At 35.4% G+C, this 12443-nt stretch overlaps 1 protein-coding gene across 9 annotated transcripts in view; it reads left to right on the plus strand.

The window, feature by feature from the left end:
- The window catches only part of LOC105495658 (peroxidasin like), a 507670-nt gene that overhangs the window by 395503 nt on the left and 99724 nt on the right, over positions 1–12443 (plus strand). For all 9 annotated transcript variants that reach the window (XR_011607033.1, XM_071068254.1, XM_071068255.1 and 6 more), the window contains one exon: positions 1927–2083. Coding sequence is in view for 8 of the 9 variants with exons in the window: in XM_071068254.1 (XP_070924355.1) it covers positions 1927–2083 (157 nt within the window). In the remaining variant the exon portion in view is untranslated. The remainder of the gene's footprint in view (positions 1–1926; positions 2084–12443) is intronic.

Here is a 12443-nt window from a genome sequence, read left to right on the forward strand (position 1 = left end):
ACTGATTGAGTTCCGACTCTATGCCAGACATTTTACACACACAATCACATTTACCCTTCATAACAGTCCTCTTCAGCTCACAAGTTTGGAAAAGGGATGAGTTAGCATACCTTTGCTACCAGCAATAGAAAAGCCTTACCATAAGCAGATAAGGAATGTTCTGGAAAGCTATCTGATTGCTGAGACTCCAAGCAGATATTTCAGAGCTATAAATTTAGTCTGGAGCTCTGGCAATAGGTGAGGAGAAGGGAGCAACTTTGAAAGAAAATTTAGTAGTGAGCCAGCCTGAGACAGGGAAGGTGTGGTTCTGAAGGAAGGACCCGCTGGGCCCTGTGACCTGTGCACCTGGTTGCCTCATCCGTGCCTTGTGTCTGGTCTCTCTCATCTGCCCTCTCATCTGGTAGGTTCCTGCAACTTCCTGCCACTCTCTACTCTGAGTTACCACCTACCAATCGCCTGGACTTGTTTTTCAGAATTGGGTAAAGTCAGCTGTGAGAATCCGAAGACCTGTGAAACATTATTTTCACTTGAAACGTTCACAGTTACACTGTGGCCTGTTGGCTATAGCTGGAGTGTGAGTTCTTTTGAAAAAATATCTCCCATCCTCTGTTTCTTGTGAGTCTTTTGGGGCTAGAGGCAGGGCAGAGGCACACCATTTTAACTGCAATTTCTTAAGGCCAATTTCTTTTACTTTTTAAAATTAAGTCCATAATAATGAAAAGTATGTAAATCTATATTAATTAAAAGTAAATGCACTTTAATAATAGTTCATATAAAATTTAGTTATTTTTATCTTCTTACAGTATATTTTAATTGTGTATATATATATATAATACACATATCAGTGTAGCTATACAAAACATATGAGTACATGCAAGGAAGAAATAGAAGGGAAATTAGAAATACGTTAATAAAAATATTTTGATGTTTTTGGATGATGGATTTGTGAACATACTTCTCCTTGTCAATTTGTAATATTTTTTATTTTACATATGGGATCTTGTGAGGTTGTCGAGGCTACAGTACAATGGCATGATCATAGTTCACTACAGATTCACACTTCTGGACTCAAGCGACCCTCTGACTTCAGTCTCCTGAGTAGCTAGAACTACAGGCACATGCTACCATGCCAGGCTGACTTTTGTTCTATTTTTTTTGTAGGGATGGGGTCTTGCTATGTCACTCAGGTTAGTCTTGAACTCCTGAGCTCAAGTGATCCTCCTGTCTCAGTCTTCCAAAATGCTGGGATTATAGGCATGAGCCACTGTGCCCGACCAAATGTAGTTGTCAGAATTATCTTTAGCAGTAAGGAATATATGAATCAATTATGTCTCTCCATTCATTGGAGTGATAATTTTAAAATAATTATTCTATTAAATAATTACATGATTTAACTTTTGGTTATCATATTTAATAATTAGAGAGAGAAAAACCACACTTCCTAGAAACCTCTTTTCCTCTCTTCCTTCTCTCCACTAGATTCATGTATCTCCTCCAGTACTTGACACACAGCAGACATGCAGTACATGTCTGTTGAACAAACGTACCCACATTGAAAAAAGTAAATAAATGATTTTTTTTTTTTTGAGGCGGAGTCTCGCTCTGTCGCCCAGGCTGGAGTGCAGTGGCGCGATCTCGGCTCACTGCAAGCTCCGCCTCCCGGGTTCCCGCCATTCTCCTGCCTCAGCCTCCCGAGTAGCTGGGACTACAGGCGCCGCCACCACGCCCGGCTAATTTTTTTTGTATTTTTAGTGGAGACGGGGTTTCATTGTGTTAGCCAGGATAGTCTCGATCTCCTGACCTCGTGATCCGCCCGTCTCGGCCTCCCAAAGTGCTGGGATTACAGGCTTGAGCCACCGCACCCGGCCATAAATGATTTTTTAAGGAACCATACCCATCCAGTGGCAACTCTTTTTTGTTCCCTAGGAAGGTGTGCAGATAACTGAGAGTGGTAAATTCCACGTGGATGGTGAAGGCACGCTGACTATCTACGACGCAGGGTTCCCTGACCAGGGAAGATACGAATGTGTGGCTCGGAATTCATTTGGCCTTGTTGTGACCAACATGTTTCTTACAGTCACTGGTAGGTGTTTGTAAGTAGCTCCATTTACAACATCCAAATAACTGTCTCTGAACAGCTTCTACTGCTAATCCTATCTGACTGACCTCACTAATCATGCTCTCTTATGCTTTCTTTCTGGTCAAGTGTGTTTATAGTTAAAGCTGTTTTATTCTTTTTAAAATAAAAACTTTTAAATGTAAACAGTCTTAAGGGATATAAAGTGAAAAATAACAATTTAAAAAAGAACATAAATAGCAAAGATTTGCAAATGTGTATCATGTTTTCTTACAATCCAAAAATTATAGAATGCAAGATGTATTTATAGCCAAAATGTGGAGCTGCAGGTTGAAGCATAATATGAAATTCAACATATACTACGTATTCTAGTCTAGTATGTTTAATCCCAGTTTAAAATTAGAAATCAATCCATCAAACTCCCAAGTAAGCTTTACAACCACCAGAACAAATATCTCAATGTTTGCAGGCATTTATAATTGGCCAACATAATTGACATAGCTTTTTACATTCTATCATCAATCTAGTTATATAGCTAGAACCCTCTGCGGGTTGATTATATATAATGATTGTTTAAAATACTGTTTACCGTAGTCTTATAAAAAATCTTTTTTTTCTTTTTTTCATTATTTAGTTCACAAGGGAGATGGGAGAGTCCATTTGTAGACAGGCTTGCATAGACTGTACTGAAACTCAGCTGAGGTTATTTACAAGTGGAGACAGGCTGTGAAGATTGCCTGGTGTGTTCTCTACATGGGGAAACATTGAAGGAAAGCACAGTATGTCTGCATATGGGAGTTGACATCAGTGTTGCTTTTTTTGCAAATGGGTTCAGGAGTTTTTGCTGTATTGTTAATCAACAGTTGAAATAAATGAGTTTAGCTATGAGCATCTGGAATGCTATTTTGGGCTTTGCTCATCTTTCGGTTTCCTTAAAAATGAACAAATTTCATAAATATAGTTTTACACATTCTTTTTTACCTTTTAGTTTTTCCAGGCCTTATGGGTTTATAAAAGAGATTGGGTAACTCTTTTATTATGTACAATAATATTTCATAACACAGGCCTGACTTAAAATAGATTTAGCTTATCCTCCAGCCTGGGCGACAGAGCGAGACTCCGCCTCAAAAAAAAAAAATAGATTTAGCTTATCAACTCATATTTATAAAGATTTGCCATTTTCCTATCATATGAATACTTTCATATTCTTCCACTTACATATTCTGAGATATCAAACTTCTGAGGTCAGTGGTCCTCAATCTTTTTGGCACCAGGAACTGGTTACGTCAGAGACAATTTTTCCACAGACCAGGGGTGGGGAGATGGCTTTGGGATGATTCAAGTGCATTACATTTATTGTGCACTTTATATCTATTATTATTACATTGTAATACATAATGAAATAATTCTACAACTCACCATAATGTAGAATCAGTGGTAGCCCTGGGCTTGTTTTTCTGCAACTAGATGGTCCCATCTGGGGGTGATGGGAGACAGTGACAGATCATCAGGCATTAGATTCTCATAAGGAGTGCACAACCTAGATTTTTCACATGTGCAGTTCACAATAGGGTTTGTGCTTCTGTTAGAATCTAGTGCCCCTGCTGATCTGACAGGAGGTGGAGCTCAGCAGTTATGCTTGTTCACCTGCTGTTCGCCTCCTGCTGTGTTACTAACAGGCTATGACCAGTATTGGGGGTTGGGGACCCCTGTCATAGGATCTTCAAACCTCAGTGAGGAGTATGGATTTATTCTCAAGGCATTGGGGTTGAGAATCCCTGGTCTAGGTATTTTAAATAAAATGTATATTTTCATTAGCAGCACATCAGTCAGCATGCATTCATTATACCATATTGTAAAAATGTCTTCTTGTAGAATAATATTCTTAAAATTGTAACAATGTAGTTTAGTAATCAACAAATATTTGTCCTAATAGTGTCAGAGGTTGTTTATCTTATAAAATTGCTTTTTATTTTTTTTGAGATGGAGTCTCACTCTGGCTGGAGTGCAGTGGCACAATCTCGGCTCACTGCAACTTCCGCCTCCCGGGTTCAAGCAATTTTCCTGCCCCAGCCTCCCGAGTTGCCGGGGTTACAGGCGCCTACCATGCCATGTTAATTTTTGTATTTTTAGTAGAGATGGGGTTTCACCATGTTGGCCAGGCCTGTCTTGAACTCCTGACCTCAGGTGATCCGCCCACCTTAGCCTCCCAAAGTGCTGGGATTACAGGCGTGAGCCACCATCCTCAACCTAAAATTTCTTAATGTTACAAAATCCTAGTCTCACTCTGCTATTCTCTATGAGTTCATGATTTTCCTGATTTAAAATCTATGGTAGTTGTGCTTCTTATAAATTTATGGAGTTCACGTTTTGCTCTTCAACTATTTATGAGACCTGTGGAAAAATGCCCTTGAGATAGTTTGGGAAAAAGTTATTACAGAATTTAAATTAATATCCCAATGTTTTAGAAATGCTAAAAATCTTTGCCATTAAACACATATGCAAACAAACATCCTCTCTCTCTGTATTGCCTCTCTGTCTTGCTCTTCCACACACACAGAAGCACTATAATCACAGTGAAAAAAACATTTCAGAATCTCCAACACAAGAATTTCATCGTCTTTAACAGAAATTTAACTGAATGTAGTTACACATACGTATTAAAAGTAAAACATTCAGGTTGGGTGCAGTGGCTCACGCCTGTAATCCCAGCACTTTGGGAAGCTGAGACAGGTGTATCACAACATCAGGAGTTTGAGACCAGCCTGGCCAAAATAGTGAAACTCGGTCTCTACCAAAAATACAAACAATTAACTAGACATGGTGGTGCGCACCTGTAGTCCCAGCTACTTGGGAGACTGAGGCAAGAGAATCACTTAAACCTGGGAGGTGGATCTTGCAGTGTCAAGATCACACCATTGCACTCCAGCCTGGGTGACAGAGTGAGACTTCATCTCAAAAACAAAACAGAAGTAAAACATTCAGTAAAATGCATTAATCACTTTATTTACCAGATTTCAGAACAGTGATAACATTCAGAGATATTCTGTTCTATGGTGTTGAAACAGGCTATAAGGAGATAATAACACAATAAAATAAATGTTATTCAACAAAGAAAAACTTTTTTGGCTCTGGGGCATTTATATGTCAATATGAGAGAAAAGTAATTTATACCAAATAAATTTCATAATGTTAGAAATATTTTTTAATAAAGTAAAAGAAAGATGAAAGAATACAAATTTAAAAGTTTTGAGAAAATTTAATATCCAAGACAGGAGTGTATATGTATTTATAAAACCCAAACTAGCAGAATAAGGGGAAATATGGCAAAATAAAGTAACATTTAATGTTTTATGAGCGAGACCCTTTCATTCACCAAGTCATTATAACTAAAAGGAAAAATTCATACATTGCAGGAGGATTTTCCAATCTTGATGCCCCCACTTAGTCACAGTAGAATGTTGTAACTCCATTTGTGGAGTAAATGACACAAGTAAGTGATCATGACTTTTGAGTTTCTAATTTACATTCGGAATTACAGCCATAGAAAGTGATGCGGAATAATGAAAAGTACACAACCATCTAGGCTTATATAAAATTCACGTTTTACTGACTGATGTTTGTAGCAGGGCATCTATGATAGCAAAAGAACTAAAAGATTTCTACAGTTGTAATTTTTTCAGAAAGCTCATTTTCCCTTTAGAGTTAATAGATTTGTAAACAGTTTACATAAATAACTTGTAAGATTGATACAGTATTTACTGGGAAGCTATCCTTTTGTTTAGGATGTTGTTAATGTATTTTATATCAGCAAATATTAATTCTATTTGCCCACTTCTCTCTTTTTTCTAGATAATATTTTGTATCTAAATGTTACACATTTTATTTAGATAAAATATTTATATATTTATTGGCTTTTAAAAATATTTAAGAATAATTTATTGTTAACAGTCCACTATATTATATTAACTACAAAGTGCTCGTAAGTGTTGTGAAGTGTAGACCCATTTCTTGCTAGTGAAAATGATTCGGTTTGACTGAATACATAACACATTTATATGAAACATTAGAAGTGTGAGATAGTGAGACGAAAACCCTGGGTTAAGCCATCAGACTTCATTGATCTCAGCCACTTTGGATAACTTCCTTACCCCTGACTGGAATTGATTTTCTTATTTTTTTAAAAGATGGACCTGAACTCTCTCAAGAGTATTTTCTGGCATAGAATTTCTATGTTTCCATGATAGAATTCAAACAATAGTTACAAAAATAGTGCAATGGTAATGAGGAAGCACTTTATGGCATGTCTGTGATAAAATTCTTACCATTGAGACATTGAACTAATATGTGGACAAGGTGAAAAATGCAAAGATGACCCATAATTTATTAAATGAAAAACTTGGAGCATGTAACATGCATATACTGGTTTAAATTGTATGAAAACAATGCTTAGCAATACAATATACTCTGAAATTCCTTGTTAAGTGTCTAATTGTTGGGCACCTCATTTTGGTGGACCCACGGTCCTCGCAATTCCTCGTGTTAAAAACTGATCTTGAACATATTCGAATCTGAACCCCTGGTCTTTCCCTGAATACCTTGTCTCCTCCTACCATGCCTTCATAGCAGAAGCAGGAAGCTGCCCTCATGATTTATCTTCCTCCCTGGCTCCCTTACCCCACCTCAGTGCCTCACTGGTCTTTCCTCCCCCAAAATTGCTTCTTTTCCACTTCTCTTCTTTTTTTTTTAAATTTATTTATTATTATTATACTTTAAGTTCTAGGGTACATGTGCATAACGTGCAGGTTTGTTACATATGTATACTTGTGCCATGTTGGTGTGCTGCACCTATCAACTCGTCAGCACCCATCAACTCGTCATTTACATCAGGTATAACTCCCAAGGCAATCCCTCCCCCCTCCCCCCTCCCCATGATAGGCCCCGGTGTGTGATGTTCCCCTTCCTGAGTCCAAGTGATCTCATTGTTCAGTTCCCACCTATGTGAAAATCCACTTCTCTTCTTTATGTGACTCCTGTTCTATGGCTCAGTCTTTCATCATTTTGAATGTAGGTTTGGAAATAACTTTCCAAATTATCCTCCCACCTGTAATATTCGCTACTTCAACTGTATCCTTAACCCAATAAATTATTATCAAACTAAACTGATTGAAGATTTAAGGCTACATTAGCTGACTTTAGGTTAGTGGGACCTTTTCTTTGAAGTTAATGAAATAACTTATACTAAACTCATAGGAATATCACTAGTAAAAATAAGAGTTAACATTTATTGAACATTTACCATGTGTTCCAAATGCTATACATTAATTAACCTGTTAAATTCTTGTGAGTTCTAGTTATTTTTCAAAACTCTGTATAAACGATTCACTATTTGAATTATTGGACATTTTAATCCCAATATTTGTCATGGTGTAGACAAACATCAATTTCTAAGCCACTGAAGTTGTTGCAGAGTTATGAGTGGACAATAAGGTATTGAAATATTTTCACTAGTTATATTTATTCAAACATTAATGATGTGAAATTGGTGATTGAAGAGTTTTAAATTGCTGTTTTACTACATTTTACAATTTACTCTGAATAGGGTGTAAATTAGTTTAAAAACTATTTTTGCTCTCTTGCCAAGCTTTTTATTTTATTTTCTGTTTTAATTTTGTCAAACTTTAATAATACAATAATGGGGAAATATTTCTGTAAACAACAGCATCTGCCTAGTATACATACACTTATGTTTATATTACGTTTAACTATGTTAAAAGTAACACATTTCTCATCCATTTTGTACTAAAATACATAGTGACCACATACTTCTATCCTGAGATAAATGCTCTCAAAATTTTAACATATACATTTAATGTGTAAGTAGCATTTCCAGATTTTTGGTGTTGTAGTGTTTGAATAGTTTAAACATTATAAAGAAAACAAATAAAACGTTGTAATCTGAGCACCATAACCTTAAACAAAGTAGATGGTGCCTTTCCTTTTCCAGTCTGTGAAAAACAGTGGAGCTCTCCAGGGCAATGAAATCGTTTCCATGTTTAATGATGCAAAGTGATGAGTAAGACAGATTCTCTGCTGTTGAAAGAAAATGATTTCATAAAGGCAGTCATTACCATCAGTGTGTATGCTGTGGTCATGTCTCTGGTGTCCTAGGACAGCCCTCACATATGTCAGTGTTAGCATCATTCTTTTTAGGGAAAGACTGAGAGTGATAAGACCTATTTAGTTATGATAGTTACATCATCTGCTAATTTTCTTCCCCAGGGGGAAAAAGCGGAGGATAAAAAGATACTCAAAACCCCATTGGTAATTGTGAAAAAATCTCAGCCTTTATTGAGGTTTAGGCATATTTTAGCAATGGTGACAGAGGAGCACAGCTGTTTAGTTTTCCCATCCCATCTCTAGGTTCAGTCCCCAAGTGACCCAGAACCAGGCCTTTCATGCAGAGCAGTGGGTGGCCACGTGGCCTAAGCTCCCCATTTTCTGAAAGGACTCAATATTACCATTTAAATTTACCATCAATAATGGTGATAGCCTCATAGATACAGGGACAGGATTGCAAGTAGATGTGCATCAATAACTTTAAACATGTTCATTTTGTAAATCTACTGAGGCCTTTTTCTCATTTTTATTAACCCTGAGACTTAACAAAGAAAAATGATCTAATTGTCCCTCTACTCCTGTAAAATTTTGCACGAAAAGATGGAGAATATGCTCAGAATTTTCTGATTATTCTATTCCTTAGGCCATTAACTGAGATGATTTTTGAGACAAATAACTACAACAGTTTTGATTAATTCTAATGTGCCCCCAACACATTGGATTTGCTTACATAACACAGTGCTGTTCTAAAGAAATTTATAAAACTATTTTTGCAATTTGTATCAAACAACACTGAAATCAAATGAATAATAAAAGAGTTAGTTTTAGTTTACTCTTAAACCACATAAACTTAAAAAAACATAACTAACATTAAAACGAGAAAGCTTTGTTATCAAGAATGTTTTTGTTTGAATATATCATGTATTTAATGTGCTTTTAAGAATCTGAACAACTTTATGTGTTTTCTATTTGTGTAGTTTAAATATTTCAAAGAGTATTTGCATACTATTCCATTTTCCAAATTTTCTTCTCCTTTTCACTTTTACACGCTGGTTGACTTCTGATTCTTATAGATAAATAGCAAATCATATTGAAGGAAATGACAGTATAACATAGTATCAATTGATAATCGTGTGAGGATACAGATTGCCTGTGGGTTTTAAAACACATTAATCATGAAAGTCACCTTATATGTGCATTGTGACATGCAGTTTTGAAAGAACTTTGCGTGTCTTTGCTATCTGATAATCACATCAGCCCTGAGCTCTGTGCTGAGCAAGGCTTGCTCTTTCCATTTAATGGATGCGCTGAAAGATGAAGACAAGGGCTGTAAAATCCCCATGCTTGTAAATCTTATACAACTATAGCAGCAAAACAATTTTATAAATAGAATAAAAGCAAAAATATCAATCCAATTCACATTCACATATTAAATGATGATTTCCTGAAATTTATACTTTACATCAACTTCTGACCACCATAGTGAATAGCCTTTTAAATTTTGGCATCTCAATAGCACTACATCCTGTAGGGTAACTCAGTCCTAGCACACAACCTTCTTACTTCCCAATCCAAGTAGACCTTTGATAACATATTTTGTCCCAGATGCAGTGGCCCAGTGACAATACCTGACACAAACAGAATCCTGTAGTTAATGATGCTTTCTATATTTGAGGTCCAAAAGTGAAGGAGTAAAAGGGACAAAGAAAATCTAATATGTTGATTAAATAATCAAGTCATACATGCCAGTGCAGATTGATTTGATTGATTTTAGTTTCTTTATTTCTAAGGTAAAAGTAAATTAAGTAGGCTCATTCCTACTGACTTTTTTTGAACACATAAGCAGACTAATGTAGCTATATTTATAGTATTATTTTCTCATAATCATAGTAATTATATTAATTACTCAATTAGTTAACTAATTAATTAATTCCCTTTTATGTCCATACTCTGTTTCCGTCATCCTTGCTATGTATGTAACAACTATACTACATCTAAGTATTATATATTTTAATTCAATCATTTTATGGTAATCTCTTTCTAGTTTTCTAATTTTTACCTTAAGCATCTTTTAAGTGTCTGTCCACGTATGCACTGGCAATTCTTTTTTTTTTTTTTATGTTATCTTGGGAATATATTTTTTTAAATTTTTATTTTTTTTTTATTATTATACTTTGAGTTCTAGGGTACATGTGCATAATGTGCAGGTTTGTTACATATGTATACTTGTGCCATGTTGGTGTGCTGCAGCCATCAACTCATCAGCACCCATCAACTGGTCATTTACATCATGTATAACTGTTGCATGCACGTTAAACATTCACCACATTTTCTAACTGTTGCATGCACTTGCAATTCTAACTGTTGCATGCACGTTGGACATCCACCACATTTTCCTTACACACTGGTTTGGTTTGGATTTGTGTCCCCGCCCATATCTCATGTCAAATTTTAATCCCCAATGTTGGAGGAGGGGCCTAGTGGGAGGTGATTGGGGTGAATTTCCCTCTTGCTGTTCTTGTGATAGTGAGTGAATTCTCATGAGATCTGGTTGTTTAAAATTGTGTAGCCTCTTTCCCTTTGCTCTCTCTACTGCTCCAGTCATGTAACACGTGCTTCCTTCCTCTTCACCTTCTACCACTATTGTAAGTTTCCTAAGGCCCCCCCAGTGATCCTTCCTGTACAGCCTGAGGAACTGTAAGCCAATTAAACCTCTTTTCTTTATAAATTATCCAGTCTCAGGTAGTTCTGTATAGCAATGTGAGAACAGACTAATACACCCACACTTCCACTGCTGTACAACCAATTTTCTACAATTCCTACTGCACAAAGCTACAATAAACATTATCATACATACTCTTGTGGATTTCAATTCTAATTTTTCTACATATATGCATGGGATTGAAATTGCTGGATGAGAGGATGTGTGCATATGTAATTTTACTAAGTAACAACCACAATCTCTTTCCAGCCAAAAAAGGCTCTAAATACAATCCCCCAAATAGGTGTCAATTCCACAGTCCTATCAGGCTGCCTAAGGATTTATAGGAACTCTCACTTCTGAGAAAATTTGGCTTTAACCAACTTTTTATTTTTTGCCAGAATAAGCATAAAATGGTAGTTCATTGACACTTTAAATTTCATTTTTGAGGTTACAAGTGATTTTGAGCTTGTTATATCCTTATTAACTTTTGAGCTTTCCTCTTTTATAACTTGCCTATATATATTTTTCTTAGTGTATTATAAAGTTTCTTTGTATGAAACAGAATATCATTTCTGGATCAGAGTTTGAGATTGCAAATGTCAGCTATTTGTGTCATTTATTAGTTATTTTGTTCATATTCTTACTTGAAAGGAAATTGTTAATTTCATCCAATTGAATTAATCAATTTTTGTGTTTTTTTTTTCTTTCAATTATCTTTAGCTAATATGTGGTCAATCCCATGTACTTTTTGGACTAGGAAAAGCAACATTGGCCATTTTGAGCCTCAATCTTGTGGTCATGATAAAGGCTGCAATGACTTGACAATGGAGCCACCTACTTACTCACAATTGCTGAACATAATCTAGTTTGCCAGGAAGGAGTTTCAGTATAGTCCTGAATTTTATTTTTTCCTTATAATATTTCCCTACCACTGGTATTTTTTTTCTTTACATTGTTTTATGTTAGTGGTCTTTTTAAGACAATAAAATCTAGGGTATATAGATGGTCATAATATACAGGATTTTTCCTGTAATATCTAGATGTAGAATGCTATATGGGCACATCTATTGTCAAATATATATGCTTAAATATGTATATAAACACATATATAGATACATATATTTAAAATAGCACCATACTATATTGTGGTAACACCTTGACTTAGGCTTACATTGGTTACTTCATTGTGAGTTCTTTTTGATAATACATACAATACCTTCCTATTACTATTTAAGTAATAGGAAGTATTAAGTATTACTATTTAAGTTTGTAATCACTTTTACTTCCCCTAAATGACAATAATTTCAAACTCAACATTTAAAGCTATATCGACTTTTGCTTTCAGTATTTAGCAGTGCTAAAAAGTTATTATTTTCATTGTCTGTCATATAAAATGTTACTCTACTTTTAATATCTCAAAATGAATTAGATACTGTGCTGATTATATCTCTGATATGAACTGTAAATATTCATTCATAATTATTTTTATTTAGTATTTGTTCTTTTATGGTTAAACTTCTTAAACCAGCATTTGAAGAAGAT

Source organism: Macaca nemestrina, chromosome 8 (genome assembly GCF_043159975.1).
Source record: "Macaca nemestrina isolate mMacNem1 chromosome 8, mMacNem.hap1, whole genome shotgun sequence".
Classification (NCBI taxonomy): Eukaryota; Metazoa; Chordata; class Mammalia; order Primates; family Cercopithecidae; genus Macaca; species Macaca nemestrina.